Consider the following 27,538-nt stretch of genomic DNA (forward strand, 5'->3'; position numbering starts at 1 on the left):
ACACCGGTGAAGAGAAGGGCAGCCAACTCGAGACACTAGCCCTCCACACATGTGAGGTCTTGCCTATCGCATCCGATGGCGATGGCGTTGATATGATCCCGTTGTTTGCCGAGGCGCCCTCATGGCGCGAACTCGTCTGAGCTTGGCAGATGTAGTTCGAAACTCTATTCCACTCGGTGATCTTGTGCCGCTTTAACGAGCGCTTATCTGGCTGCGTGTAAATTGGCTATTACCTCTCGTAGCGTAACGTGCCGAAAAGAGCGTTTCGTGACAAGCGTAGCGCTGCCTTCTAAACGTTAAACGCCAATTTGGGCGAGAGGCGGCTCTGCACGAGGTGAGCTGTCGGCTTACGCTGATTTGCTCCTGTGTCGTCTTTCACGGAATAGTGGCAGCTAACATTGTCGAAAGCGGCGAATGATCTGTGGTGGAGCTGCCGCCGCGTGCCGACGCGGGAGGATCCAGAGATCTACGTCTCGCATTCGCATTCCAGTATCCGGGAATTCACCAGGTGAAGCGACAGGGTAATCTCGCATGAAGTGAGGCGTCGGGACCTTACCGTGGAAAGCTCGCCCTTGAAGTGGCAGTTCACCAATGACAGTCAAACTGTGTTTGGGGGGCAAGGGCGTGCGTGGGTTTGATCTTACAGTCCAGCCCGATCTCTGACTGCCGGAGGGGCAGATCGATGTCGTCATAGATCTGGCAGAACGAGCTGCTCGCATGCGAACGCAAGATCACCTGAAATGCGTAACCATGGCTTCCATGTCTGCGTTTCGCATGCTAGACCCTGTTGCCATTTAGAAATCTAGAGCCAAGCCGCGATTCTCATGATAGCCGGTACACCAGAGCCACACCGTTGGACTGCTAGCAGCTGCAGTAGAGGTGTGCTACTTTGCTGTACATACAATGTCCACCTGTTCCGATTAGTGGAACTCCGCAGAATGATTACCTGAATCGGTCCTTCTCTTTGCAGATCCAGTTACTCCACACGAGGATTTTCTTCACGATGCGCACCTAGTAAGCTAGTCGCGTTGTAGAGTGCGTCTGAGTGCGGCGGCAGTTGGCCAGCAAGATATCGTGAAAAGTCCCGAGCCGACTCTTGTCGCATTGCATTGGCGCCTGTTATTCCCTTTGTGAAGACTGCGGGCGGCTGCGAAAAAAACAACTCAGCAAGATCCTGGTAAGAATGCAGCCTGTTGATGTCAGGCTTACCCCAAGGTATGTTGTTTTCTCGTTTGGCATAAGCAGCCGCGCTCCTGCTCCTGGAGACCGAAAGCGACGAGCGACGCACGCGAAAAGCTCGTGCGTGACAGCGGTGTCTCAAAGCATCGCTACGAACGTGCTCAGCCTGAAGGTCCGCGGCCTGCAAATCTCCTGCCGTCCGACTGCAGGATCGCAACGCATCGTCGACAACCGTCAACAAAATAGGGTCTTCCGTAAATCGACATCCCTTTCGGCAATGGCTTCCCTAAACTGGCCATGCGAAATGATCTTACGCGCCTATAGGCCCACTTCTCCATAAGATCTCCAATCAATACGAGAGATGGCCGGCTCTATATTTCGATCGACCATTGCTTGACGCAGGTCGCCAAAAAGAGGTTGAATGTGCCATGCGGACCCTGAGAGAGCGGGACAAGAAACGTTTACTTTTTTCCGCGACGAGCCGAGCGAAAATCGCTGCGCCTCGCGGGCTCCTCAACCAGAATCATGGGCGTGGTGATCATATCCTGGTTGGAGTAAAAGCCCGATGACGGACAAGGCTCGAGCTTGAAGAAGAGAAGACTTCAGAACACAATTGGCAGCTTGCGTCAGGTGTCGTACGATGCGATACTCTTGATGCATCTGAACCGGCGTGCTGGGTGATGTACCATGTCGCTTAAGCATGAAACCGAATCGGCCAACGCACATTAGACCGATTTGGGCCGACGTCCGCTAAGCCTGGATAACAGAATCGGATACATGCAGCTGCAGGTGCAGCAGACGAAAAGGGTGTGCCCGAAACAAGATCACGATCCCGCCGAGCCAGGGTAGATGATTGAGATCTCGAGTCAGCACAGAAATGCTATTGCAAGGATATGGTTAATATGTGTCGCATGTTCTGCCGGCGCCATTCGCTGTCCAGCGTCAGACTTCGAGAAGCACCAATGCGTTTTTTCTGGGACATGCAGCATGTGCTTCTGGTAAGGATTCGCCTCACTAGTGGTGACTGACCGAGAGAGTAGCATGTGAATCACGCATGGACCATCTCGTCGCTTACCGATATTTACATGCGGACCAGTTTTGAGTCAACTTTTGCCGCGGGTAACAAACGGCCACATCGGCCACATGACTTGCTCGTCACGTTTTCGGCTTGACCGCAATCAAGAGTGGGATACTCTCTTTACAGAATCCGAAGAAGTACCATACAGCATGTCTGCCGTGATTGCTTTTCAGATTGTGAAACCAGTGACTTCTCAGCGTTGTCGCGAACGGAGGAGATGTGGGGCATCGCCTGTCAGATATGACACTGCGGGGCACACACTGCCACAAAGCCAGGATAAGAGACCAATGAAGTCGATATACCGATATATTTTGCATGGTCGAATTCAGATGCTGAACCAAGTGCCGGACATGCAAGGGTAGGGTGTCTGCATCCAACAGGAAAGACACAACTGGAACCTAGATTGCTGGGTCAGCAATGCCAGGTACATGTGGCTCACGCCGAACATTGAGCTTGGGATCCATGGATAGGTTCGGTGGATGAATGAGGACCAGCTCTCTCCGAGTCCTTCAAGATCTCAAGCAAAAGTTACTCTCAACGAGCAATCACATGAGAGGTAATTCTTGAACTTGATTCAACCCACACAATGTGCGTTTTGAAACGAAACAGAGCTTTCCACCCTGCCCATTAGTACATGGGTCAGTCATCAGCGCATGATTGGATTCCGCACCATGTAACACTGCGCAAACCGGCGCATGTCAGATGCCGGCTGCTTGGAAATCCAGACATGACTCCGGATCGGACACTCGTCAATCGGACGCGTGCTGCAAGGTGGTGTCGAGAAGTCAGCCAAAATTAGCCGTTGTGTTGTGTTAAGGCGTACCGTACATAGAAGGATGTTTTAGCGAGATTCAACGATGGCGCAACCGAGCGTCTGCGCCGGTTCAACGTTACAAGCCACCGATACCACGTTCATGCTTGCGCCTTATCCATATCGCAGCCACTACAGCATGGGACGAGCGGCGGCCATGAGAATAGTGAAGATGGACAGAGGCACTCAAAGGCTGTGGGACATGGAATATGTGGTTTGATGCATGCTGCGGCGCCCAACAATCATGTTGCACCCAATATCCAAAGCGGTGTTGAACGGTGACCGGACCGGAAAGATGACGCCGACAGTCACTTCACTCGGCTTGCGCATATACTCAGACCGTCGTCAGCCGGCGTGAGGAACATTCCGAGAGGCCCTCAAGGTTGCATCAAGGTTCGCAGGGTACGAGGCGTGAGTAGTAAGAGATGACGAGCGTAGATGGCTGACGGTCCCACTGGTACAGCTGGATCGCTACGGAGACTTGTTGATAGCGTGCCAGCGATCTTTGGGTCGGTTACGGTCTGATGATATTGACTTGACAGCGCCGGAGCGCATTGGTCATAGCACGGACGTTTAACAGACGCGAACGCACCAAGATGCCGTCGTGCAGAAGGTGATTCCATGCGTTACACTAAACACGTGTAGGCGTCAACGGTCAAGCGCTTGGAGTTGCATGGTTCGGAGCAAGATGGAGCCAGTGCAGATAGTTGAGGGGGTTTAGCGACTACTGACGTAACCGAGAGGTACGCCTGCGAAGCCTGCTTGCGAAGCTGCCGAAGCAGAAGTGGGACAGAGCGATGGCATGGCAAGAAATGGGCTGATGGATAGACAGGCCAAATGCACGCGATAAGACTGGCTCAGACGTCTGATGGAAGTTCATGAATCGAAGCCTGTCGGGCCGATGGGATCTGGCGAGCTGAGATGGTTCTTCGGCACCATGTGCCTTTTTCTGTGAGGGCGCTTCTGGCGTCCGCAGCCCCGCTGCACTAATCGCACTGCCACCGATTCAGATGCGCGGGCACCCCTGGGGCGATGGAGATTCCCGAAGTGGTGTCAGGTTAAGTGCCTGGCAGGAAGTTGCGATAGACCGTCGGCGGAGGGTTGGTGCCCAACACATGACTTCTGGCGCGCGGCGGCCGCAAGTGACAGCAGTGGAGGGCTCCGGTACCGACCAAGTGCTGTGCGAGGCGTCGGCGCTGGTGGGTGACAGTTCGCTGGCTGTGGGCGCCAAGGGACGGAGTGACAGGACGGGCGTGGGTGCAGGCCGGGGTGGATGCATGATGGAAGCTCGGTTGCATCTCGATTGCATGCCACAACGATAATTCGTGCCATGGCGGCGGGCTGTTCCTGTTCGGGCATGGGCGCATCTCACCTCGTGTGCGCGGGGTGCCCATTCGCGCGGATGGCGGTCGCGATTGATGTCCCTGGTCGTAACGGCTGCGGATCGAGCAGAAGAAATGGCGACGAGCCAGCCCACGCCCAAGCCGCCACCGCCCAACGGACGTGGGCCCGTCATGCAGCATCGCCATGGCGCCTTGAAAAATCAGACTTGCTGCTTTTAGGGGGCTGCGCGATCTGATCGGGCAAGCGTTGCAAGGGCATGGCGTGTCGCATATCCTTGCCCTTTGGGTGGACGCTTTAGGAGCCCGCTGGAGCGCTCGAGTGTTGCATCAAGAACACCCAGCGACCGCCCTCTCCACCCACATCCTTGCTGGGGCAAACAGACGTGCCGTATCCAGAGCATCCTAGTCCGCGCGCTGCACATCCTCGTCACACTGAGCGACTACTTGCTGCCGGAGCGGTTCATCTCCGATCGCATCTGCTTTAGCCCGCTGCGGTTGTCTTAGCCCTCGTCTCCTCTCACACCATGCCTGCAGGCATAGAGGAGGCGCTGAATTCCGCGTAGTGTGCTGTGAGATCACGGGTTTTGTCTGATCGCCGCTCCTCCGCCCATGTCACACCTGCCCATCTCTTTTCCACATCATCCAACACACCAGCGCCGCCTCGGAGCACCAAGACCGACGCACAGCAAGAGACGGACACATAGTGCGGTATTGAGTGTGTATCGACGCAAGCGATCCTTCCACGGCCGTCGTGCCCGCGACACTACGTCAGCCACAGCATCGACAAGAGAAAGAGCGGCAGCGACAACAACATCAACAACACCCGGTATTCTGCCTGCCTACCGATCCATTCGTTGAAGAAAAAGAGATCCGGACGTCGCCACTGCTGAAATCCGGCTTTTGAGTGCAATTGCAACATCACTGTGGGGCTTGGAAGAATCGGACTGAATTGCTTGGCCACGCTTGCGGAGGAAAGAGCAAAGTGAGACGCTTCGTGGCGATTGACGTTGTGCGGGAAGGAACGACCTCAGGTCTCCGTGCTGGTCGACGTTGTGCGGGAAGGTACATCAACGTCGCGGCACCCACGATTCCCCGCCATCGCGTTGCCGCAGCAGTTCGCTGTCGCATCCCACCACCACGACCCGTCCGACACAGGACCCACCATGGAAACCATAGATGCCGGCAACAGGCAAAGGTATGTTGTTTGGCCCCCCGCTCCCTTCCCGCCGTACGGGTGCTGACTGTCCGCCGTAGCATTGGTCTGCCGTCAATCAACCACATGGACGCCGATAGAGTCAAGCGCGAAGAGGTCGAGTATCAGAGAAAACACCCTGCCGCCGCTGCTGCTACCATGCCCAGCCCATTGCACCCCTACGCGGGGCCGCCGCATTTGCACAGCAATCACCAATCGTCAGTCGCCAGCGCAGTACCCGGCTCGCTTGGAGGCCTATTGTCTCCTCCCGACTCACGCAGGACCTCTGGCGACGAGAAAGAGTCGCAACGACCCGCGGCCCGGCAATCCCTGCCATCGATACATGAAGCCCTAGGTTCGGAACAGCCGCTGCCATTCCCAGCTACAGTGCCTCCACCTTCAGCCATCACTTCAGCTCCTCAGCATTATCATCCCCAGTCTGCTGCTGCTTCTCCCGCCGAGCCACGGCCACGACACTTTCCATCTGACCTCCAGCACGCCAGCCAAGGACCCTCCAACCCATTCACCTACCCGAGAAGCCCATTTGTCGGGGCCCCGGCATCACCCACAGTCTCCCGACAGCCGCCTCAGGCCCAGTCAGAAGCCCTGCCTCGTCCGCCCTTCTCAGATCCACGGCCGCCGTATTCTACCCCTCAACACAACTCAAAACTACCTGCCCTTCACCCACTGAAGACTGCACAATCCCCGCCACCGAGCGCAACTCGCCCCAGCGCCTCATACCCGTCATATCCGCCACCACCAGCCACCTACGAGAGCCCTGCTCCTCCATCAACGGGACCCATGAACCATCACTATCCGTACACGCAGTACCCCCCTGGCTATCCTTCATCGGCCCCCTCAGCAAGTGCTCCTAACTCTGCTTACCCACCGGCAAGCTCGACCTACTCTGCCCCGCCCCGTTATCCCCCACAATCGTGGCAGGACGACTCCGAAATGGCTCGCTTGGAAGAGAAGAAGATCGGTCGGTCAAGTCTAGCTCCATACGGCGAGTCAGTCAAGCGTCATCTGGAGAGTTTCGATCTTGAGGCTTCCCTCAACGAGATGGCCGACGGGTCCGGACGCATTGCAGAGTTTTCGAAGATCTACAGACAGCGCGCGCATGAGAACCAACGCATCGGCATGACACCACAGTCAATGCCCCGGTTAGAAGAGGTCGACGATATGCTCAAGCAAAGCGAAAGGATTCAGATGTCCCTTCAGCGAATGCGAGACGTCGTTTTCAATCATCAACAGGCGAGCATCGTGGAACCTCCTCAGGATCCACGGTATAGACCGATGAATGGCTACGATGACAATGCGAGCAACTACGGTGACGACAACAAAGGCATGGGCGGCTTTGCTGGTGGCGATAACAAGACTCGAAAACGAGGCGTAAGTAATCCACACCCCACCAACTGACTACTCTTACTGACACACCTGACAGCGAGCTGCGCCGCCAGGTCGATGCCATAGCTGCAACAGAGCCGAGACCCCTGAGTGGCGAAGAGGGCCAGATGGCGCCAGGACCTTGTGCAATGCTTGCGGTCTACGTAAGTTGCCAATCCACAATAGTATACGTATTCACAGACTAACGTTGCCTTCAGACTATGCAAAGCTTACCCGCAAAATGGGTGGCAAGCAAGCCATGACCAGCTCAAACTTACGACCCAAATCCATTGACCATGGTTCACCCACGATGTGATTATCGACCACAGTAATTTCCTAACCCGACATATCACCCTTGGAGCCGTACATATTTGCTCCGACATCTTTCTTGGGCTTGTTACCACCATCACACGTCACTATCATCTTCACTACATAGGAGTGTTGGCGCAGATACTGTTTGCATTTACAAAGAGGGCCCATGCCTACTGGCGGGTCTTACTAGAGACCATGACCCTGTATCATTCACATTTTCGGCGGGCCCATATACCATTTTTAGGGACGTCATTTGCAGACGGCTTGGTCGACTCTGGAGGAGACGGCGAACCGGGAGAACCGGTGCCTCCGTGTCAACACACCGATGTTGCCCACAACGGATCCAGAACATCATGCTACGCTCGGCACTAGGGCTTCACGTATACTACGGTCTATTTCTTGCTTGTCTTTTAGTAGTAGTAGTTGCATTTTGGCACATACACAAGGGTTTCCAGGCCCGCAGACTGGCTGAAGGCGTTCTCTGTATATCACCATCTGCTAGGATGGCTCGATCATAGGTTGGGCGTTTCGGTGCGCCGAAACAAGCGCTTACCATCTCACGATTACTGTTCTTCTAGGCATTCTTGCGCGACACACTTTACTAGAAGTGTGCGAGTCTTTGGGGATTTTGACAGGCGTTTACAAAGAGATACCACCGGCTTTCAGGCCCAGCGACGTAGAAGTTATTGAATCTAGAAGTTAATACCTTATATCCTGTTTCACTTTGCGCATCACAGCCGTATGATAGCCGCTGCTCCTCGAGGGTATGGAGAATGGTGCCGCAGTGCTCGCACCACAGCCCACGACTGACGCAGGCTCGTCCCAATATAAACAGGCTGCCCGCATATTGTATCATCTGTCAAATAACAACTCATCGGAGTCGCACCTTGCAACCCAAGTAGCTGCAGAAGGCCCAGAGTAGCGAGGACACGATAACCTTGCGTTCTGGTGCCCCCAATATGCAAGGCGATGTGCACCTCGACGATGCAAAGTGTGCGGCACGCCTAGCAGCAGCCGATCCTGGTCGTGCAGTACCGCAGTGGCGGTTGCTTAGCTCAGACAACACCACCGCCCAAGAAATGAGCCGGCTTGGTAGAGCGAAGAAGAGACATGTCGTCGATGCTTTTGGAGCCAATACTTGCGGCGCAGTCGGTATCATGCCACCGGAGCCCGCGGCCCGCGACAATGGTATCCAAGGGGACCCTTTCGCAACGTACATTATCGGGATTCTCAACCTAGGTACGCGGCGTGGTCTTGCGCCAGTAGGAGGGCTTCGCGCGGCGTAGCGACAGGCGTGCACGTGGTTGAAGACAGCGGTAGGCGAGGCGCATTGTGGACAGCAGGAGACTACGCCGTGCGCATTCGCACATGCGGGCTCGCTGTCAGGATGCCCAACCATGTTGCGCAAAGAAAGATGGAATGCGCGCACAGCAGAAGTGTCACAGTGAGTTGATGTCGTGACCAGCTTACCAAAGAGGCAAGCGTCATCGGCGGGGCTTTCCTCCTCGGAAGGGGCCACAGGAATTGCTTACTGCATCGCGCATTAATAATCCATACACCCGACTCTAGCTCTGCAAATTGCCCGTCGATGCCAGCGGAGCGCGTAGGAATTGTCGTTCCTTCAATCGCCCGCCATTCGACGATCCCTTGATAACGCAGGAAACCGAGGCGTCTGCAGCGCGTCCAAAACTGCAAAAGCCCTGCGTTGCATCAAACCCCGCTAAACGTCCTATAATCTGCAGTGCTCCCCGAACACCTCCCCGCAATCGCCGTTCAAGACGAGAAGCCACCCATTCACACGTCTGCTCGGCCCGCCCGTGCACCAACCCGCATTGGACTGCCTACCGCAACGCCTTACAGAACTTGGGGATGGGTCTGCTGTGAGATCCGTGCTACTTTGCGCGCCGCCCTCGCTAATGCCATATCAAGTGCTCTTGGAACGCCTCTTGACTGGCCAGAGGCCAAGAAAGTCGCTGGCCAGGTCAGGTCATGGGGAATTGAAGTACGCTCCGTGACAAGACCCCGAAGGACTACGTACTGATGTGATTGACAGCAATTACTCGCTATCTGGCGCAATGCTAAAGGCAAGGAGAGGGATGCCCTTCTTTGGGGAGATGAGGTGAAGGATTACTATCCGCTCGTCCGTTGCAGCGTCGGCGACTGACTGCCGTCCAGATCGAGTACCTGGTTGTTTGCTATGACCAGGACAACCGCAAGGTCCGACTGTCGCTCCGTCAGGCTGATATCCTAGCTGCGCTGGCCAACGATGAGAAGCTTCTGCAGCAGGGCGGCGGAGTGCCTGACTTGCAAACCGGAGACGCCGAGTGAGCCTGACTGTCCAAATTTGGACGTCTTGTACTGACCATGGCAGCGCAAAGGAAAACCCGGCGCCGGTGTTCCATCCTGAGTTCGGCAGATTCATGCTCGAAGCAACTCCTGGGAAGCCCTGGGGCATTGGCTTCAAGGACCTGCTTGACGTTGAGCCAAACATGAAATGGAGGTAGATCACACCACCTCATCGTCGATGAAGTGATTGCTCACCTTTCTTGCAGACGAACCATAGCGAAGGATCACATGGCACAGACCGAGTTTCCAATCACATTAACGACGTTCCCCCGTCTTGGATCGGCCGATTGTATCGTACCATCATATCCTGTTTCAGGACCCAAGCTGCGCTCCCAGTTTGTTCCGGACGAAATTGCCAACCCACACATTCGCTTTCCCACACTGGCAGCAAACATTCGTTGGCGGAGGGGCCGGAAGGTCGAAGTAAACGTCCCTGTGTTCAAGGACGAGAACACGCCATGGCCGTGGAAGGATCCTACAGTCAACTATGACATGCACAACTGGCCTGAAGATGATGACGTGCGCAATGGCGCTGCCAAGGACAATTACATCCACATGGATGCCATGGCTTTTGGCATGGGAAGCTGCTGTCTGCAGATCACTTTCCAAGCAAAGAACATTGAAGAGGGAAGGAAGATGTACGACCAGCTCAGTCCGATAGCACCTATCCTGCTAGCATTGACGGCGGCGACCCCCATCTACAAGGGCTTCCTGGCCGACACCGATGTGCGGTGGAACCAGATTAGCAGGGCGGTCGATGATCGTACGCCCGAAGAACTTGGGGAGAAGGTAAGTCATGTGCTTGTTGAGTATCACGAATCCGCTGACACGTCATAGCCGCTCAAGAACGACCGATGGCGACTACCCAAATCTCGCTACGCATCAAACTCAACCTACATCTCCCAAGATCCTCGCCTACGTCCTGAATATCTTGACCCTGATCTCATCATTGACAGCGACATCAAGCAACGGCTAGTCGAGGGTGGCATGGACGATCTCCTAGCGACACACTTTGCTCACCTGTTCATCCGCGACCCCATTGTCGTTTTCGCCGAAGATCTTCAAGAGTTGGACCTTACCAAGGCCGACCACTTTGAAAACCTGCAGTCGACCAATTGGCAACACATGCGCTTCAAGCCACCGCCAGCTGGTTCCGACATGGGCTGGCGCGTCGAGTTCCGGCCCATGGAGATCCAAATCACAGATTTCGAAAATGCTGCATTTTCGATCTTCATTGTGCTACTGACCCGTGCTATCCTCTCATTCAACCTCAACTTCTACATTCCCATCACGCTGGTGAGCGAGAACATGGAAACTGCGCACATCCGCGACGCTGTATCGACGCAGAAATTCTGGTTCCGAAAGGACCCTTTCTCGGCACACAAGTCGGGCGGAACGGGTACATCTACACCAGCTGGAAATGCCAGTCGCCCAGCCACGCCCACCGGCCCAGTGGAAGACGAGTACGAGCAGATGACTATCAATGAAGTCATCAACGGAAAGACTACTTCCGATGGTAATGGCTTCCCGGGTCTCATCCCGCTTGTGGAATCCTACCTCAACAGCATGAATGTCGATGTTGAAACACGATGCGATCTCGCCACCTACCTGGACTTGATCCGCAAACGCGCCAATGGTACATACTGGACTGCGGCCAAGTGGATCAGGCATTTCGTTCAGACGCATCCAAACTACAAGAAGGATAGCGTTGTTGGAGACGACATCACATACGATCTCGTCAAGGCTGCCGAGCAGATTACACGTGAGGAAGGCAAGGATGGCTTGGGTGTGGAGATGCTGGGAAAACGTCGTTGAGTGCGATGAAGCCACATGGGTACATGATGGGGGAGACGTGTTCCAGTACATAGATTCCATACACTGCTTGCATATAGAGACCAATAGTAGATTTCGAGTTCTAGGACACTATCGAAATTATACAAAAAGTACTCCAATCTCGCTCCGTATGATACGATGGTGAAGTACACTTGAAGCAGACCCTCGATCCTGTCGATAAGCAAAAGGGAAGAATCGCAAAAAAACACCCATCAGCCCTTCGCATAACCTGAACGTGAAACCCCGCATATTCCTCTATTTCTTGACTGATCTCGAATATCAGAGACTCTACCAACGCTCACTGCTGCAAATCTGCCATCAAGATTAGTAAAAGGTATATAAAAGTGGGCCTGCAATCAACTTACCATATACGACAAGATGTTAGCGAACCAGCGCTCAACACTCTCCAGTCTCTCTCTCCATGACCGATTACATAGTTGCACACTGGAGACCAGGAGACGATAGCTCGTTGATCTTGGGGGTGATGTTGCACCTTAGCTTCTTCGTCTTTGGTATCCGTTGCTTGCTGATGCCGTGTGGCTTGTGTTGGGAACGGGCCTGTGTGGATGGAAGAGAAGACGGGGGCCGTGTAGTGTCGTTGACGAGGATGGAGATGTTGAGAATTGGGAAGTCGAAACTGTAAATTATGGTCTTGGTGAGGAGGTAGAAGATGGAGAGCTGGGCCAGCAGCTGTGCGATGGTTTCCAGCATCGTGTCGTTGTGTTTGATGGGTGTGGGTTGTGGACTTTGGTATTGATGTTGTGGTTGGTGATGCTTGAAGGAGATGCTTGGATGTAGAATGTCGATTCTATCGCAATATTGAATCGTGAAGCAAAATTTGAGAGGAGTAGGAGTCGTGTCTGGAGGTTGGAAGAAGTAGATATCAAGGTATATGTGGACGCATGGACAGTGAGCTGCCAGCTGTCTACCTGCTTACCATTGTTGTGGCTTACCATTGTACCGTCGCGAGGAACATAGCAAGTGAAGCTGTGCTGGACAAAGAAACGGCGAATATTTCGGCTTCATGCTATTGTTCTGGATGCAGTGTGTACTTACTCTCACTTTGCTGCGCGCCCTGGGTAGTGATGACATGCGTCCTGTTAGTGACGATGTATCGCGGTGTCGATCGAGTAGTACTTATCAAAAAACTCCAGGTAAGACACAAACGCGCATCTCATACTCCGTCTGTTGTGTTGTTTGTGGGTGAAGGAGCGTCGCTGAACAATAGCTACTTGAGAATGTGAGAGTGACGTCACTGCTACCAACCCAACTTCCCACGAAGCGCTCATGGAGATGCATAGAAACTACTCCAAAAAAGTTCATAAGGTATATGTATATATTACTACTATTTACATTTCAATGACCAGCATTTTTTACTACCATCGATATCGTCGTGCTTATACCATACAGCCCCAACCTCATACCCACGGCCTCCTACTCAACCAAATATATCTATTCTATTTATGTGCATGCTTAGTTGGCGCCCTGAGCAAGTCCGTTAAGGAAACCCTTGAGTCCGCTCTTAGCAATGGCACCAGCACCACCACCGCCTGCAGCGGCGCCAGCACCTCCAGCACCTCCAGCACCAGCAAGGGCCGCGGCCGCACCACCACCACCGAGGGCGCCAGCACCACCAAGAGCACCAGCACCGGGGAAGCCGAAGAGTTTCTTGTTGTTGGTCTCAACGACGACGTTGTTCTTACCAAGGCCCGCAAGGAATCCAGCAAGACCACCAGCACCAGCACCGCCACCCTTGCCCTTGCCATTGCCGTTCGTAGCCGCCTTCGCCGCCGTTGCCGCATCACCAGCCGTACCGCCGAGGACGCTCTTGGGAGTAGTTCCAGCGAGGTTGTTGACGACCTGTCCACCGCTGATGCCACCCTGGGGAGAAACGTTGTTGTTTGCTTGAGCAGCGAGGTTCTGGTACTGAGTTACGGCCTGAGCGTTGGGCGGGTTGATGACCATGACCATGCCCTGTTGGCAATGTTGGGCTTGCGAGCAGTAGATGTACATGGGCTGGTTGTCGACGACGGGGACCATGAACATGGGTGTGTTTCCAGCTTGGCGGTTGTTGTTGCGGTTGCGGCCGTTGCCTTTACCGTTACCGTTAGCGGCAGCGGAAGCTCCAGCGGCATTGCCAGCACCACCAGCGCCGCCAGCGCCACCTGCACCTGGGGAGCCGTTGGGGTTGCCGGGGATGGGCTGGAAGTCGGAGAAGATGGCGTTCGCCTGGGGCTGGCAGGGGCTGTTTGCGTCGGAGGAGGCGACACTGTGGTTCTGTGAGGATAGAGTCAGTATCTGTTGGAGTAGTGGTGAAGTGATGGAAGCAGTTGCGTACCTGGCTGACAAAGTTGAAAGCGACCATGTCACCGGGTTGGGCAACAATAGAGTTAGGCGTAAACTGGAACTTGTTGTTGGCAGCGACCGTGACCATCATGGTGGCAGCGGAGGCAGTCAAGCTCTGGGCCAAAGCCGCAATTGCGATGTTCGAGAAAAGCATGATGATTTGTATTAGGCTGAGATGATTTGGATTAAGTCGAAATGTCAGGATGACAATTAAGAGTATTAGTGGATATTAAGAAGGATGCTGTAGAGGATATCGATGGTAGTAGAAAGGTAGTAGAAGATGGGAAATGCGCTGCAGATCTGGTTGTTAGAAGATGCGCAGCGTGGAGGATGACTATATACTCCTCTCTCGCGTGCCTAAGAGCCTCCATCGCTCCGTTACTAACGCTGCCGCAGACATCGGAAAACGGGCGACGGCGCTGATCGAAACAGTTTGCCTGATGTTCGCGACGCTTGAGAAAAGTCTGGTTAAAAAGAGCTATATGAACATGTGGTGTCAGATGTTTCGTGCCGAGTCTCATGCCAAGTGTCAAACATGCGAAAACACTACTAGTGGGTCTCGCAAAGACCTCTTAGATGCGACTGGACGGCTGGTAGAAGTGACAGGATGATTCCTAGATGCGACTGGACGATTGGCTGTGCGAATTCAAGCAACAGCGTCGTTCCTCTTGTTTAACACGTTCCAAATAGTACGGGAACATCATCAGTCAAACAGCGTCGGTTTTCCAAATTATCCGTCAGCGATAGATGAACTGAAGAACTTCTTACTCTGCATTGCGCTGACGACATGTCAACTCTTTCATATTGATGCGCACTCCTTACCCTCACATGGAAGAGGCCAGACCTCTTGGAACGCCCCATCAGTCTACGACCTCGTGACTGCGCTGAATGCGGACAAGGTGATAGAGCTGACTTTCTCAGCTGCTTTGTCTCTCACCCCGTGGTACTGAGAAGGAAATGGAGGGTCCAAAGTAGTATGTACACCATGGACGATGTCTGATAGCATCGATCCAGTAGGAGGATGACATCGCATTGGTGAGCCAAGGCAAAGATTGGAGGTTAACGCTATGTGTGGGCGAGAAGCTTTGGAAATTTCGAAACATGCAGCCTTGCGGCGCCAGAGGCACACTATGTCCAACGGCCTCGACGATCGAGTTCGTGAAACAGAGCTGCGCAAGCGCGTGCTCAAGCGCTGATGGTGCAGGAGCTGTCTGTCTGGTGAGGGAGCTCATCTGGACAAGACGCGTGACGATGCTGACTTTGCGATGCACCGTTCTGTTGGACATGTCAAGCCTTCCAACCTCGAGGCATATAAAACTCGTGTTGCCTTGTCGTGTCTAGTCCTGCGCCTCACTCCTGCCTTTTTTCTGCGCTCCCGAACGGGCTCATGCGCCCCACTCATCGTTGCCGCTGGCTTCCGGTCCAGAACGAAAGCGTTCTGATGAGGTTCTTTTCGAAGGGCAATCGGCCGGTTCGGACGTAAGCAGTCTTACTGCCCGCTAAAGACGGCGGCTCTGACCGAACGGCTGCCAATACGATACCGGTAGCCGGGTTCACTCCGAATGGCCTCGGTGCTAGATTCGATAGTCTCGCGAAGGGCAAGCGAGTCTAACGATGTACAGCAGGCGGTAGCGGCGCGACTGGTGAGCTTGCTTGGACGATGATACATACCTGTGAGTTGTCTTCAGACTTCTCCATACGAAGGGGCGTCGTCCCCACACGCGAATGGAGATCAGCGTTCAAGCATCGCCCTGACAGCGCGCCTTCCGCATCCCACAGCTTCGGGGGCCCAAACGCTAGGTGACGATAACGAGAGCATGTTTCACGCTTTCAAGTCTGGCTTGGCAGGCGTTGCTGCAGGGAGAGTCTAGCGAGATGAGGGAGCGACGCACGGGCTGCGGTGGTTGAGACGGAGCGACAGTTTCAGAGCGAGACAGCAGGGTAGACCCGGGACGAAACGGCAGGCGACAGCGAAGAAGGGGCTGCACGCGCATTGGCACGAGTTGATTGAAAGACCGCGGAAGCCGACGCGTGTAAAAAAGGTGGAAAAAAGGGACTCGATTGCGAGGCCGCCCCAAGGCACCGAGCATCTCGCTGGATCTGCAGTGGGAGCGTGACAGCAGCCAGGTCCGGGGTCGGCACACGCCAACAAGCATGCTCCTCCCGCACGACATGCATTGCAGATTGCGCGTGGGTGATGCGGACATTTGGAAGCTGACTGCTGACAGACAGGTGAATGATTTGAGATGGGATGTGCCGGGCTTGGATCCATTCATGCGCATGCCACGCTGTTCATCGTTGCGGAGCAGAGACGGGTGCACACCAATGCCTTTGCAGAGGAGTCGCTGGAGCTGGTGAACAGGTGGTGGTGGGTATATTTAGAGCGAGTGTGCGTGGCTGAAGGGCTGCGGTGGCCGCGATGGGACTGGCCAGTAGCAGCGCGCAGGCGCATAGCCGCCGTTGGTAACTACTGGGACGCTACGAACGACTGGCCGAGATGGCGTAGATAGACGCTATCGATGCAGTGGATCACGTCTTGCGGTGTGCTCGTGGGCTTGGGGCTCGAGCAATGAGAGACGCTGTTTCGGTGGTTCTGTTTGCCAGTCGCTCTTGCCCTTGCTGGGTGCGCCGCGAGGAAGGTACGGTCGTGGCGTCGGGCAGGAGCGCTCAGGGCCCTCGCCCGGTGCGGCAGGAGCGAGCATCCCGCAAATGACGCCCAGCGCCTGAAACCCGCGAGCGCAGCGAACGCTTTGTGTACAGTAGCAGCACTCAACTTCGCGCAATGCACCGTCACGGCATCAAAGCGACGTGCTCCAGCTCGCACACGAGGGCCTTCGCACGCAGGAACGGCCCAAGCGCAGTCATTACGCATCAGGCCCAGCGTTTCAAGCGTGCGTCCAGCGCGGCCAGGGGGCCTGCCAGCGCTAGGCTCGATGCAGGGTCGCTGTCGCTGCCACAGGTCCCCCGTCACTTATAGCGCTCGCATTCGTCCATGGCTCGCTGCTCCTCCGCTGCTCGTCACTTTTCTCTCCTGGCCCCTCCATCTCGCCCTTTCCTCTCTACCTCTCTCCCTTCGCTCTCTTCGACTACACAGTGCCGCTTCTGCATCTTCTACCTGCTCCCCCAGTTGGACCAGCTTACCCCCCGCCTAATCTGAGATTGTGCGAGCGCGCCAGTCCCGTCGCTCCCCCGAGAGAAGAAGAGCTCGCCAGCCGACGCATCAACCACCAGCTTGTCTGCCCGTGATCCCGTCGCTGCCTGTTCGTCTATTCCCCTTCATAAATATCTTCGCTGCTGCCACACCGCGCCTGCTGCCGTCACCACTCGATCCTTCTGACCGCACATCAAACGACACGGCGCCCGAAGAACTTGTTAATAGCTCCAACTACATTGCCCATCGGCCGGTTTTCGATATCAACTCTACCTTACAATCCCGATCTGTACGATCCTTAATCCCATAATCGCCAGCCAATTCGCACCCTGCCTCACAGCAGACGTCTCGTCGGTGCACGCTCGGTTTCCGTCTTGCCAACACTCCCTCTTCCGGCCTTCTTCGATTCTGTATCTTTCCCCGTGTGCGCCTAGCATACTCCTTGTTGCACCTTACTCTTTGTTCGCAACTCTTCTTAGACCACCACAATGAGCATGGACGCTGGCGGTCTTGCTCAGATGACCTACAACAACTTCCAATCCCAGGGTGGCTTTGGCGGTCCCACCTCGAGCTTTGCCTCTCGCGGCAAGGGCGCTCAGCTTAAGCGTCTCAGCGTCGCCTCGCCGCCCAAGGTTGCCTCCATCGCCGAGGACTCGGTTGCGACTCCTCGCACCAGCCGCTCCCACCTCCTGGCCGGCCTCCGCACTGCGCCCAAGACTCCCACGTCTGCGCAGCCCCCTGCTTCGGCTCCCTACTCGCAGCGCCAGCACAATATTGGTGCCAACAACGCCAACAACTCCAGGCAGTTCAACCGAACCAACCAGGGTGGTCCCCAGACTGCCATCGGCTCTGGCTTCAGCGGTGTCAACCAGTACCAGCAGCAACAGCAGCAGCCCGACTTCTATAACCAGGTCCTGGCCCCTCCCCAATTCGAATTCGATGACGGCGAGATGGACCCCAACGTTGCGGCTCAGCTCCTGGCTACCGAGCTCTACCTCGCCCAGAGGCAGCAGCAGCTCCAGCAGCAACTCCTTGCTCTGACGACCCAGCAGTTCGGCAACATGAACATGAGCGGTGGACAGCAGTACCCCAACACACCATACACTCCTCAGATGAACGCCTATGGCCAGCAGTTTGGAAACACCGCTGCCATCCAGGAGACCAACCAGCCTGGTGTCTACCTTGTCTTCAACCAGATGACTGGCCAGTACCAGTACGTCGTTGACCCGAGCTACCAGCAGGACAATGGCGACATGCAGGCTCAGAATGGTATGTCGGGTCTGTCGCACTCGCCGCCGCCGCCAACTCCCCGCTTCGCTACTTCGCCCCCCAAGGTTGATACTCCAGTGCTCCACGTCTCTCCTCCCAACGAGAGCAACCCCAGCCCATGGGGTTCGCGCAGCACTTCGCCGCCGAAGAAGTCCAACACCCCACCCCAGGATGTGGTCCCGCTCCCACCGCCATCTGCCAACGCTTTCCGTCGCGGCCACAAGAAGAACCTGTCTTCTCTTGCTGTTGATGGCAAGGCCGAGGAGGGTCCTCGCTCTGCCTTCACCCGCCCGGTTGGCTTCCCTGCCACCCCGATGACTGGCACATTCGGCCCTGGTCAAGCACGCGCTGGAGAGCACCCAGTTCGCCAGCCTCGCAACCCTCCTTCCATCGAGGAACTCAAGGAGCGTCCTACTACCAAGCATGAGGGTAGCAAGAACTTTGCCACTCGTCAACGCCGCCAGGCTGTAGGCAACCTTGTGCGAGCTGGCATCGGCCGCCGCGCTCACCGTACCGGCAGCGGAAGCGCCTCGCCGGACAGCGACCACTTCCCTTCGTCCGACAACGACTCCGACAGTGTTCGCAGCGGAGGAAGTGGCAGCCTCTCGGGCAGGCCCAGCATCGGCAGCCTCCGCGCTGTTGCCAACGGTGCCATTGGCTCAGAGCGCAAGGCCTCCAAGGAGCGCTCTCGCGACAACTCCATCAACCGCTCCTACACCGCCAACAGCGTCAGCAGCGATGACGGTGCTTCCGTTGGAGGCGGCCTGGTCGACATCCGTCCCGAGGAGATTGGCCAACGCCGCATGCCCAAGCTTGTTCTTACCAGCGCTGAGAAGCGCAAGAGCACCGTGTTCTAAGCTATCAACCACGGATTGGAAAGAAAAACTGGGAGTCTCTTCCCCTGTGCATATTACTGTGGCGCTCTCCGGACGCCTCTTGTTACGGCCCATTACGAACCTTTCCTTGTTTGTTAGTTCATTTGTTTGCTGCACTTGACCAAGGTCACTTTTGCCATCTTTGGAATATCACGATTACCATTCGTCTCTTGCCCATTGGGAAGATCTCCTTTTCCACCCCTTCTTCTTGTTTCCCCAGACTCTTATGCGAACTGCTTTTAATGAGCATGGCGGGAACGCTCTACGGTTTTTGGCCCGGCGATTTGGGCGGGCGATTTGGGATATGCTTTATGGACGTGAGCTCAATGGCCTGTGGCTGGAGCTCACTGCCTTCTTGGGGCTTCAGTTCTGTGTTACCATTGTTTGTTGGAAGATACTGTGCTTTTGACCAAATCCATTCGCTACCGCCGCAACCAGGCGATGCACAAGGAAGAGTGGATCATGTAGGATGAGATACCTAAATGCAATCACACTCGCTTTCAAAACGCACGCTATTCAATTGTGAGATGAGGCCTATGATTTGACTTATGGGCTACTTTCCCCAGAAAGTCAGGCATTGGCTAGCAGCAACCCTTGTATGTCCGTGACACAGCTCGCAATCTCATGAAATGAGTCTGCAAATCCGGAGAAGTAATCTCCATCTGTGCTCAACGGCGACTCTGTCAGGGTCAAAGCTAATCTCGGTACTGTAGTGTGGCCATGGCTGTTGAACGGTGATCGACAAAATGCTCGCGTGGTGTTGAAGCTAGAGAATCGATAAGCGTGACAGGGCTGAAGGCTGGTGTCGCATCGCGGGGCAGCTGCGAAGCTTCAAATGTCAACACCAAAATATCTCCACTCGACACCACGCGTCCCGAATTCGCCTACGCCCTGCAAATTCAATACGCCATCCTCTGGTTCATACACAACCAAGAACTCGCAGCAAGCCACGCCCATCGATACAAACCGCATCGCAATGGCCGAGCCGCCTGTCGTCCCTCCAATCGAACCCCCACCACCGCCCGAAACGTCGCGTCCGCTCCACACGCTCCCCGCGCCTTTCTCCCAGGATGCGCTCGAAATCATAACACAAGGCGCCGAGGCCCTTGTATACAAGACTACTTTCCTCACGCCCCATACGCCCGTCGTCGTCAAATACCGCCCACCGAAGCCATACAGACATCCTACCCTAGACAAGCGCCTTACAAAGCAGAGGTTACTAGCCGAGGCACGAAGTCTTATAAGAGTCAAGAGAGATGGCGTTAATGTACCGGGGGTGATTGGCGCGGACTGGGATGCGGGATGGTTGGTGCTGGAGTATGTGGATGGGAGGACTGTGAGGAAAGTGTTGGATGGGTGGGCACATGAAGTCACGCAGAGAGAAAAAGAGAAGAAAGACGCACGGGAAGGACAAGAAGAGATACTAGACCTAATGCGAAGAGTCGGACGGGAAGTAGGCAAGCTGCACGAACTGGGAGTATGTCACGGAGATCTCACAACAAGCAACATCATGTTACGAACGCCCAAGTCGCAAGACACTCCAGCACAACAACCACAACGACGAATACCACGCGGAAAACAGACAACGAGCACACTCCGCGAAGCAGCCATGAATGGCGAGGAACCTCCAGACCTCCCCCCTGCGGACCCGCCGCAACAGTCCAACACCAACTCGCTAGCTGGCGACATCTTCCTCATAGACTTCGGTCTCACAACCGCTAGCATACAAGACGAGGACAAGGCTGTTGATCTGTACGTACTTGAAAGAGCGTTCTCGGCAACACATCCCGCTGCGGAGCCGCTATTCCAGGAAGTGCTCAAGGCGTATGGGGAGTGCGGGAAGGGAGCTAGGGGTGTACTAAAGAGGTTAGAGGGTGTCAGATTGAGGGGGAGGAAGAGGAGTATGCTTGGTTGATGGGATTGTTATGATGGCTACTTTGTATCATGAGGTTTCAGAAGTTGTGATATGGTGAAGCGTGCTGCCCTTCGGGTACTTTTACATCCTCAAACCTAGTTCTCTACGATGATGTTTGTGGCTACATTGGTTCTGGGATGGTGTCTTCTATCTTCGCGGTCGAGCTGACGACCTCCAGGCTCCCTCATGCCTTCTCAGAAACCCTTTACTAGTACACCTGACGCACCACCGCCCTTGCGCTTTGGAGGCTTCCCTCCTTCATCGCCACCTTGACCGCCCTTGGACGTACCACCCGTATCCTTCCTGCCCACATGACCTGCGTTCACGGTCCTCTTGTACTTCCGCTCGTCATCTTCATGTACCCTGGTACAAGTTGGGACGGAACATTTGCCAGCCTTGTAGTTGGCACACTTCGCACGCTGGCACTTGCTACGGTTCTTCAGGCAGCTCTGACATGGCTCCCCGGAGTCACACCGCATGCCGTTCCGAAAACAGAAAATACACACGATGATACGCTCCTTGGCGACCTTGACTCGCTTGGCGGCGGGTGCTGGCTGGCTTTCACTCTCGGATCTGTACATGTCAGTGGAGCTCGGTCACGTGTTCAAATGTACGTACTGCATCTCATCCAAGCTTCGCTTGGGACCTTCTGGGAGGTCAGGCTCGTAGCCGTCCGGCGTAGATATGGCGGTCTCTTGAGCAACACTGATGGTAATGTATTAGCCTCGGCCTCTCAAAGACTCATGGAAGGACCTACCCGCGATCGTACAATTCGCTCTTCACTTTGTACATCTTCGCTGCAAAAGCCAGTTCCTGACACTCGCGCTCCGACTCGTCTAGACATTCGCGCTGCTGCCGATTGGTCTCCTCCAACTCTTCCAGCCGCTTCTCCATCTGCGTCAGGTATTCATCCTTGCCGACGCTTTCTGCCTTATCTTTGACCAAATCGAACATCAGCTCCACGAGTGACGTCTGAGTCGCCTTGAGCTCATTGATCCGCGAGCTACGGTCGATGGGTGAGTCGCTGTCGCCAGTCGCGTCGGCGCGAGCGGTGACGTCGTCTGTCTGGGTGGAACTGTTGTTGACGGGCATCTTGTATGATATTGATTGGACGCGTAGGTAATGGAGTGACAAAAAAAGGAAGTGTCTTGTTCGACGGAGGTGTTTGAGCGGTAGTATCTGATTCAATGGTTGCCTAGAGATCTCTTGCTTTCGTCACTAGCGGCTTCTCACCTTCACTTTCTCCACTTATTGGTCACACAAACAGCGCGTCTACGCCGCCAGACTGACGACCAGGCGATGTAAAACAGCTCACGTGCTCGCTAACTAGCGCCTTCTCGTCGCACATATATACTCAACTTCCCGCCCAATTCCTCTTCTTCTTCTTTAGGCGCAGCTGTTACGTCGCCTTCGGGTGCGGCGAGGTCCCAGCAAGAACTTCAACCAGCAAGGCTCCAAGTTGAGATTATAACAGACCAGTCTAGCAGCCCTGGAGGTCTGTTATTGGAGCGGCGCTTGCAAGCACTGCATCTTCTCTTGTCCTTGACTCTCGTTCGTTGAACATACCTACCTCGGTGGGTATCGTTCGCTCAGAGTACATACCCATTCTATGGGATGATACTCGCATCTGCATGGGATTCACATCACGCTCGCAGCTCCGGCTGCCCGTGAGTAACACGCGAGGTCGGCCATTCGAGGCTCTAGTTGCCTCATGGTCGTAATCGTGCGAGTGTCAGGTCGCAACCTTTGGTGTGAATCTGGTGAACCGGGTGTCTCGCGCCCAACACTTTCTTTTCATTGATCTCCAGGCCTTGTTGCATGGAATTGAGGAAGAGTTCTCGTTCAACAAGTGAGATATTAGCATAAGTTTGGGGTCCACATGGCTGCAACACCGCAGGATTCAAGATACTATGGAGCGGTGGGGAGGTACTCAGTACTATTGACGTGACTATCTATCTATCCTACACATCCATGTATACACCACGCAGTATCCTACCACCCTCCTCGAGCGTCTCCCGTATCTACGCATCCATCTTCTCCACCACATCCGCCTCCACCTCGACAGCAGCCTTGACGGTAGACCTACTATCACGAATGTTAGTTGAAGACGACAATATGATATATGTTGACATACCTTGTATCATCGCGGTGACGTCGTCGCCTGGGTCTCTTGTGAGCCCGCTTCTCCTCCTGTACTGCCGCAGCCATCTCTTGTGGCTTCGGCCTGCCAAGGACCAAGTCCCCATGGACCTTGGCCTGAGAACTCTCTTCTGTCTTGGATGCGCTCTCGTCCGCATCTGGACCCTCCTCAAACGACGACGGCAAGTCCTCGCGCTTGCGCTTCTTCTCTTTCTCAGCAGACTTGAGACGAGCGTTCTCTCGCTCGCTCTCCGCCAGACGCCGGACGAGATCGCTGTTGTGAGCTTTCAGCTCGTCGTTCTCCGTCCCCACGAGCTCGAGCTCCGCCCTCAGCCTCTTGTTCTGACCATCCAGTCTGGTCACTTTGCTGTCGGCGCCATGGTAGGCTTCGATCAGCTTCTCCTGCTCATGTCGAGAATTCTCGGCCTGATCAAGAAGCTCTTCATACTGGTCATCCAGCTTGAAGATCTCGGAGTTCTGTCTGTCCACGGCGCGCTTGCTCGCGTAGACGAGCCTGTCGCTCTCGTCTTGGAGGAGGGGATCGCGCGAAGGCAGGCGCGAACGAGGTGCCATGTTGTCTTGGGGAGCTGCAATTGGCGGTGACAGCTTCGGCGGTGGCTTGTTGATGTACTGACTGATCGGACGACGGCGGTGCGCACGATTGTGAGGATGTGATTGGGAAGACACAGGTAACGGGCGAACGAAATGCTTTGTGATGTCGAATTTGTTCGTGCTGGCAGTATTGACTTGAGAAGGTGTGGGATATCGTCGCGAAGAAAAAGGGTCCAGCAAAGTTTCGCGTCCTTGCGCGTTTGCGGGCGCTCACTGAGCGGCCGCACACCGCTTCTGAAGACCATCTGATGTCGCAATGGCGCCGAAGCTTCTGCAGACTGTAACTAAGAGCCGTTGGGAGATGCGCAGTACTCAGGAGATACCCTCCAGTATAGTACGAAGTGATGATATCTTGATCGGATGGACGTCACGTGAAGCCGCATTCACTTCGTTGTATCGACGTCCTTGCCACTTCAGCAACCACCATTCAACCGTCGGTCATGACGCCAGTCAAAAGCCTTTTCGACTGGTTACCTCCAGTCAACGCGAGATAATCGCTAACGTGTGTCTATCGGCAGTGATACCACCGAGACAAAAGATAAGAAGTGAGCACGGAAGCAGAGGCTTATCACAGCAGCGCCAGAAGAGAGGGAAATAGATCATATGAACAACATGAATTGTTTGACTGTGGCTACCGTGTGCCAGATGTGCAAAATTGAACCCTTTACAAATCATTCCGTGGTGGGCCGTTGAGTTTGAAGTAGCCGGGTTGGAGAATCTCAAACACACCGGTAGGATCATACTTCTTAGAGATGGCCTGCAATCTGGCCTTATTCGCGGGGCCGTATCCAGCAACGGGATCCTGCCACGGGCTGGCGTAATTCATGTACAGATACTCGTTTGCTTTGCCCTTAGCCTTGGCTGCCGCCACACAGCGGTCCTTGATGCGTGCGTGGAACTTGTTCATTTTGTCATCGTCCCCGCTGTTGGCCCAACTCATGGACACAAGAGCTAACATGAGAGGGCCGTCCTTAGGGTCAAGCCCAAGCGCATTACCTCCATTGGTGGCACTTTTCTCAATGATAGGGTCGGTCAGCACCTGGAGCGAAACAGCTCCAAGAAGACCGGGTACGTCGAGGATACTGTCAAGCTCCTCATAGAAGGTGTCTTTAGCCAGAGTGGCCATTTCCAGGTCAAGCTTAGTCGTCCAGGTCCAGAACGCCTGTCGAGCAGCTGCACCTGGGGCCGCTAGGTTCGCGGTAAGGTTTGCGAGGCTGTTGATTCCAGCTTTGTCTGAGATCGCTCCCTTGATGCTGTTGTACTCGGCAAGGACTGGTGCGTCAGTGATAGGGTCTGAGTATTCCAGCTCGACCTGAGCGATCTCCCCGACTTCAGCCCCATAGCCGAACGACAAGATCTGATGTGCCTTTCCGTCGTTCTTTCCGTTCATGCCGAGATTGTAGTACGCCTTTATGAGAGTCTCGGATTGGTTTCCGTAATATGCTCGCATACCACCCCACATGGTTGGCGCTCTGGGGATAGCATTGACGTTGAACTTGGTGACGATACCGAAGTTGTTGCCACCCCCTCGAAGAGCCCAGTAGAGGTCTGGAAACGAATCCTTGCTGACGTTGATGATAAGTCCAGAAGCGGTGACCAGTTCATATGAGATGACGTTGTCGCATGCCAAGCCGTATACGCTTGAGAAGTAGGAGATGCCTGAAGATTGGTTCAGCGCATGTTGACTGGTAGTGTTGTGATATTCTGGTCCTTACCTCCGCCTAGAGTTAGCCCACCCACACCGACACTAGCAACCTAAGCAATCATCAGTGACACGCCTCTCTATCCTCACATAGTCCTACTTACTCGACCACCAATGATGGCAACTTCATCTTTCTCAAGCTTTGTGTACACGTCGTACCATGTTTGGCCAGGCTCAAACGTAGCGCTCTTCTTGTCAGAAGATGCTGTTGTCTTGTTCATCTTCTCGAAACTGATTGTGATACCACCCTCGATGTTCGAGCCGCCGGGTACTGCTGAGTGGCCTCCACTCTTAGCGGCGAAAGGACATTGCGTAAGACGTGAGAGAAGGATGGAAGTTGAGACATCCAAGGCTTTCTCAGGTTTGAAGACACATTGTGGAGAGATGTCTCTTTGTTGACCGGCCCAGTAATCGCCGATGAACGCATCGTATGCGGCTTCAGACTGTGTCTCGACTTGGTCGTCACCAAAGATCAACTTCAACGAGTTACACTGACGACATGTTAGTCTTTACGAATTTTGCATGGTCGTTCATCAGTACTTACGGCGATAGAGCAGCCATCCAATGAGGATCTCTCTGCTAAAGGTGCAAGCTCGGGTAAAGCAGAGACTTTAACACCATTATTGAGCAATGCCTCAGTTACATTGAAGTCTGCGGGTTCGAAAGTAGCTTGGGATACGACGCCTGCCACCAAGGCAGCAGATGAGACGGCGTACTTCATCCTTTCGATCGGAAAAGCAGGATCGATCTACAAACAGGGTTTACGAAAAGAATTGCCCGAATGTGACACGATTGTGCTGGGCGCAGGAAGAACGCTGCGCATTTACAGGAAGGAATCTGCAATGATGGTGGTTGCGACCCAGTACTAGGGAACGGCATCCTTTTATCATTCCAACCTTACGTGCGAATCCTCGGCGATGTGCCGGGCGCGGGGAATGCTGTAGCCCGACATCGACGGGCTTGTTGGCGTTTCTATCCTTGTACATGCCTTCAGTCTTAGAAAGGGTAAGCTGGCATGCAGTGCACATGTGTACATCGAAGACCTCGGGATGAGTCAGCCAAACCCCTGTCTGTTTCTAGTCCAGTGAAGATCTCAACATGTAGGTTTAGATGAACTAAACACCATCTTTTAGATATTTCCATGGGTGTGCTTTTTTATGCGTCCGTAGTTTGCGATGCTTGTCGATTGAGTCCATTAGTCTGGCGGTCATGGTCTTCGTTCCTGCTTGGTAAAATCTCCCATGTACGGACTGCGTGTGAGACATATACTGACTTCGTACATCGCGCTTCTGTGTTTGACCTAAAATGACGAAGAGGCAGTATTACCGAGATCCTTGCCAACGCTCACGTTACATGCATATAGTTCTCTTCCCCTGGTCTGCATGACCCCACTGCACACGGCAGCATCCTTCGCATCATAGCACCCGTTCAAAAGACGCCCGCAGGTGAAGTTGAGTTTGTGGAGAGTCATGTCTGCTCGGACCGGTGAATTTGCAAATGGCTCAGTATTGAGAAGAACTTGGGTATACATGTTTGGCGACGACAGTCGTGGGAAGACGCGTATACTTGTGCTGATGGAAGACGTGGCTAAATGATATGCGGGCTGCTAGCTCGTGAAGTTGGGCGGGTGTCTCCGCCAATGCCACCGCCTAGATAAGCCCTAGCCCGTGCGGCACAACCCCTTGTTTTACCTAGCGGCACTAACGTTCCTGCATCCGCCAGAACATCCGAAGTGGCGTTTAAACTTCGCCGCTCTCATAGCACGATGCGAGACGCATCGCAGCATGACTCACATCACCCCAATACATATTGTTGGGATGCCAGAACGCCTCCCGTTCAGAACCATCATCTAGCTTGACTTGGAACGCTCTACATATACGAACAAGACTAAGTTTTCGCTCGCGACGGCCGGGGCCGAAGCTCTTGGACGGCTGCTATGTCCACACCTAGATATCGCCACCGTAGGATTCAATTCTAGATTGACCATCTGCTAACCGAGCCTCAAGGACTTGGCCCCAACCTGAGAGGAATCAACCTAATTCGCGTCCC

General features: G+C 54.5%; 9 protein-coding genes across 9 annotated transcripts; 4 read left to right on the forward strand and 5 right to left on the reverse strand.

Moving 5' to 3' along the window:
• Positions 1 to 5,608: 5,608 nt before the first annotated feature.
• J4E92_008200 (uncharacterized protein) lies at positions 5,609 to 7,305 on the forward strand (the record flags this gene model as incomplete). The annotated part of the gene is made up of 4 exons (XM_051499553.1): positions 5,609 to 5,613; positions 5,666 to 6,995; positions 7,048 to 7,153; positions 7,208 to 7,305. 4 exons carry the CDS (start codon positions 5,609 to 5,611, stop codon positions 7,303 to 7,305), a joined length of 1,539 nt encoding a protein of 512 aa, XP_051350336.1.
• A 1,075-nt stretch (positions 7,306 to 8,380) lies between these two features.
• GCS1 (Zn finger-containing GTPase- Activating Protein for ARF) lies at positions 8,381 to 11,462 on the forward strand (the record flags this gene model as incomplete). Its single annotated transcript, XM_051499554.1, has 7 exons — positions 8,381 to 8,540; positions 9,044 to 9,303; positions 9,355 to 9,420; positions 9,477 to 9,625; positions 9,673 to 9,801; positions 9,854 to 10,436; positions 10,485 to 11,462. 7 exons carry the CDS (start codon positions 8,381 to 8,383, stop codon positions 11,460 to 11,462), a joined length of 2,325 nt encoding a protein of 774 aa, XP_051350337.1.
• A 447-nt stretch (positions 11,463 to 11,909) lies between these two features.
• Positions 11,910 to 12,420, reverse strand: J4E92_008202 (uncharacterized protein; the record flags this gene model as incomplete). The annotated part of the gene is made up of 2 exons (XM_051499555.1): positions 11,910 to 12,225; positions 12,410 to 12,420. 2 exons carry the CDS (start codon positions 12,418 to 12,420, stop codon positions 11,910 to 11,912), a joined length of 327 nt encoding a protein of 108 aa, XP_051350338.1.
• Positions 12,421 to 12,953: 533 nt separating this feature from the next.
• On the reverse strand, positions 12,954 to 13,917 carry J4E92_008203 (uncharacterized protein; the record flags this gene model as incomplete). Its single annotated transcript, XM_051499556.1, has 2 exons — positions 12,954 to 13,757; positions 13,819 to 13,917. The coding sequence occupies 2 exons, from the start codon at positions 13,915 to 13,917 to the stop codon at positions 12,954 to 12,956; spliced, it is 903 nt and encodes a 300-aa protein (XP_051350339.1).
• A 3,548-nt stretch (positions 13,918 to 17,465) lies between these two features.
• J4E92_008204 (uncharacterized protein) lies at positions 17,466 to 19,103 on the forward strand (the record flags this gene model as incomplete). The annotated part of the gene is made up of 1 exon (XM_051499557.1): positions 17,466 to 19,103. One exon carries the CDS (start codon positions 17,466 to 17,468, stop codon positions 19,101 to 19,103), a length of 1,638 nt encoding a protein of 545 aa, XP_051350340.1.
• Positions 19,104 to 19,956: 853 nt separating this feature from the next.
• J4E92_008205 (uncharacterized protein) lies at positions 19,957 to 21,036 on the forward strand (the record flags this gene model as incomplete). The annotated part of the gene is made up of 1 exon (XM_051499558.1): positions 19,957 to 21,036. The coding sequence occupies one exon, from the start codon at positions 19,957 to 19,959 to the stop codon at positions 21,034 to 21,036; it is 1,080 nt and encodes a 359-aa protein (XP_051350341.1).
• A 194-nt stretch (positions 21,037 to 21,230) lies between these two features.
• Positions 21,231 to 22,128, reverse strand: J4E92_008206 (uncharacterized protein; the record flags this gene model as incomplete). The annotated part of the gene is made up of 3 exons (XM_051499559.1): positions 21,231 to 21,609; positions 21,655 to 21,741; positions 21,794 to 22,128. The coding sequence occupies 3 exons, from the start codon at positions 22,126 to 22,128 to the stop codon at positions 21,231 to 21,233; spliced, it is 801 nt and encodes a 266-aa protein (XP_051350342.1).
• Positions 22,129 to 23,057: 929 nt separating this feature from the next.
• On the reverse strand, positions 23,058 to 23,748 carry J4E92_008207 (uncharacterized protein; the record flags this gene model as incomplete). The annotated part of the gene is made up of 2 exons (XM_051499560.1): positions 23,058 to 23,121; positions 23,171 to 23,748. The coding sequence occupies 2 exons, from the start codon at positions 23,746 to 23,748 to the stop codon at positions 23,058 to 23,060; spliced, it is 642 nt and encodes a 213-aa protein (XP_051350343.1).
• A 703-nt stretch (positions 23,749 to 24,451) lies between these two features.
• J4E92_008208 (uncharacterized protein) lies at positions 24,452 to 26,210 on the reverse strand (the record flags this gene model as incomplete). Its single annotated transcript, XM_051499561.1, has 3 exons — positions 24,452 to 25,472; positions 25,649 to 25,980; positions 26,034 to 26,210. The coding sequence occupies 3 exons, from the start codon at positions 26,208 to 26,210 to the stop codon at positions 24,452 to 24,454; spliced, it is 1,530 nt and encodes a 509-aa protein (XP_051350344.1).
• Positions 26,211 to 27,538: the final 1,328 nt, after the last annotated feature.

The sequence above is a fragment of the Alternaria infectoria genome, assembly GCF_024043175.1.
Source record: "Alternaria infectoria strain BMP 0036 chromosome Unknown scaffold_15, whole genome shotgun sequence".
NCBI classification, from domain to species: domain Eukaryota; kingdom Fungi; phylum Ascomycota; class Dothideomycetes; order Pleosporales; family Pleosporaceae; genus Alternaria; species Alternaria infectoria.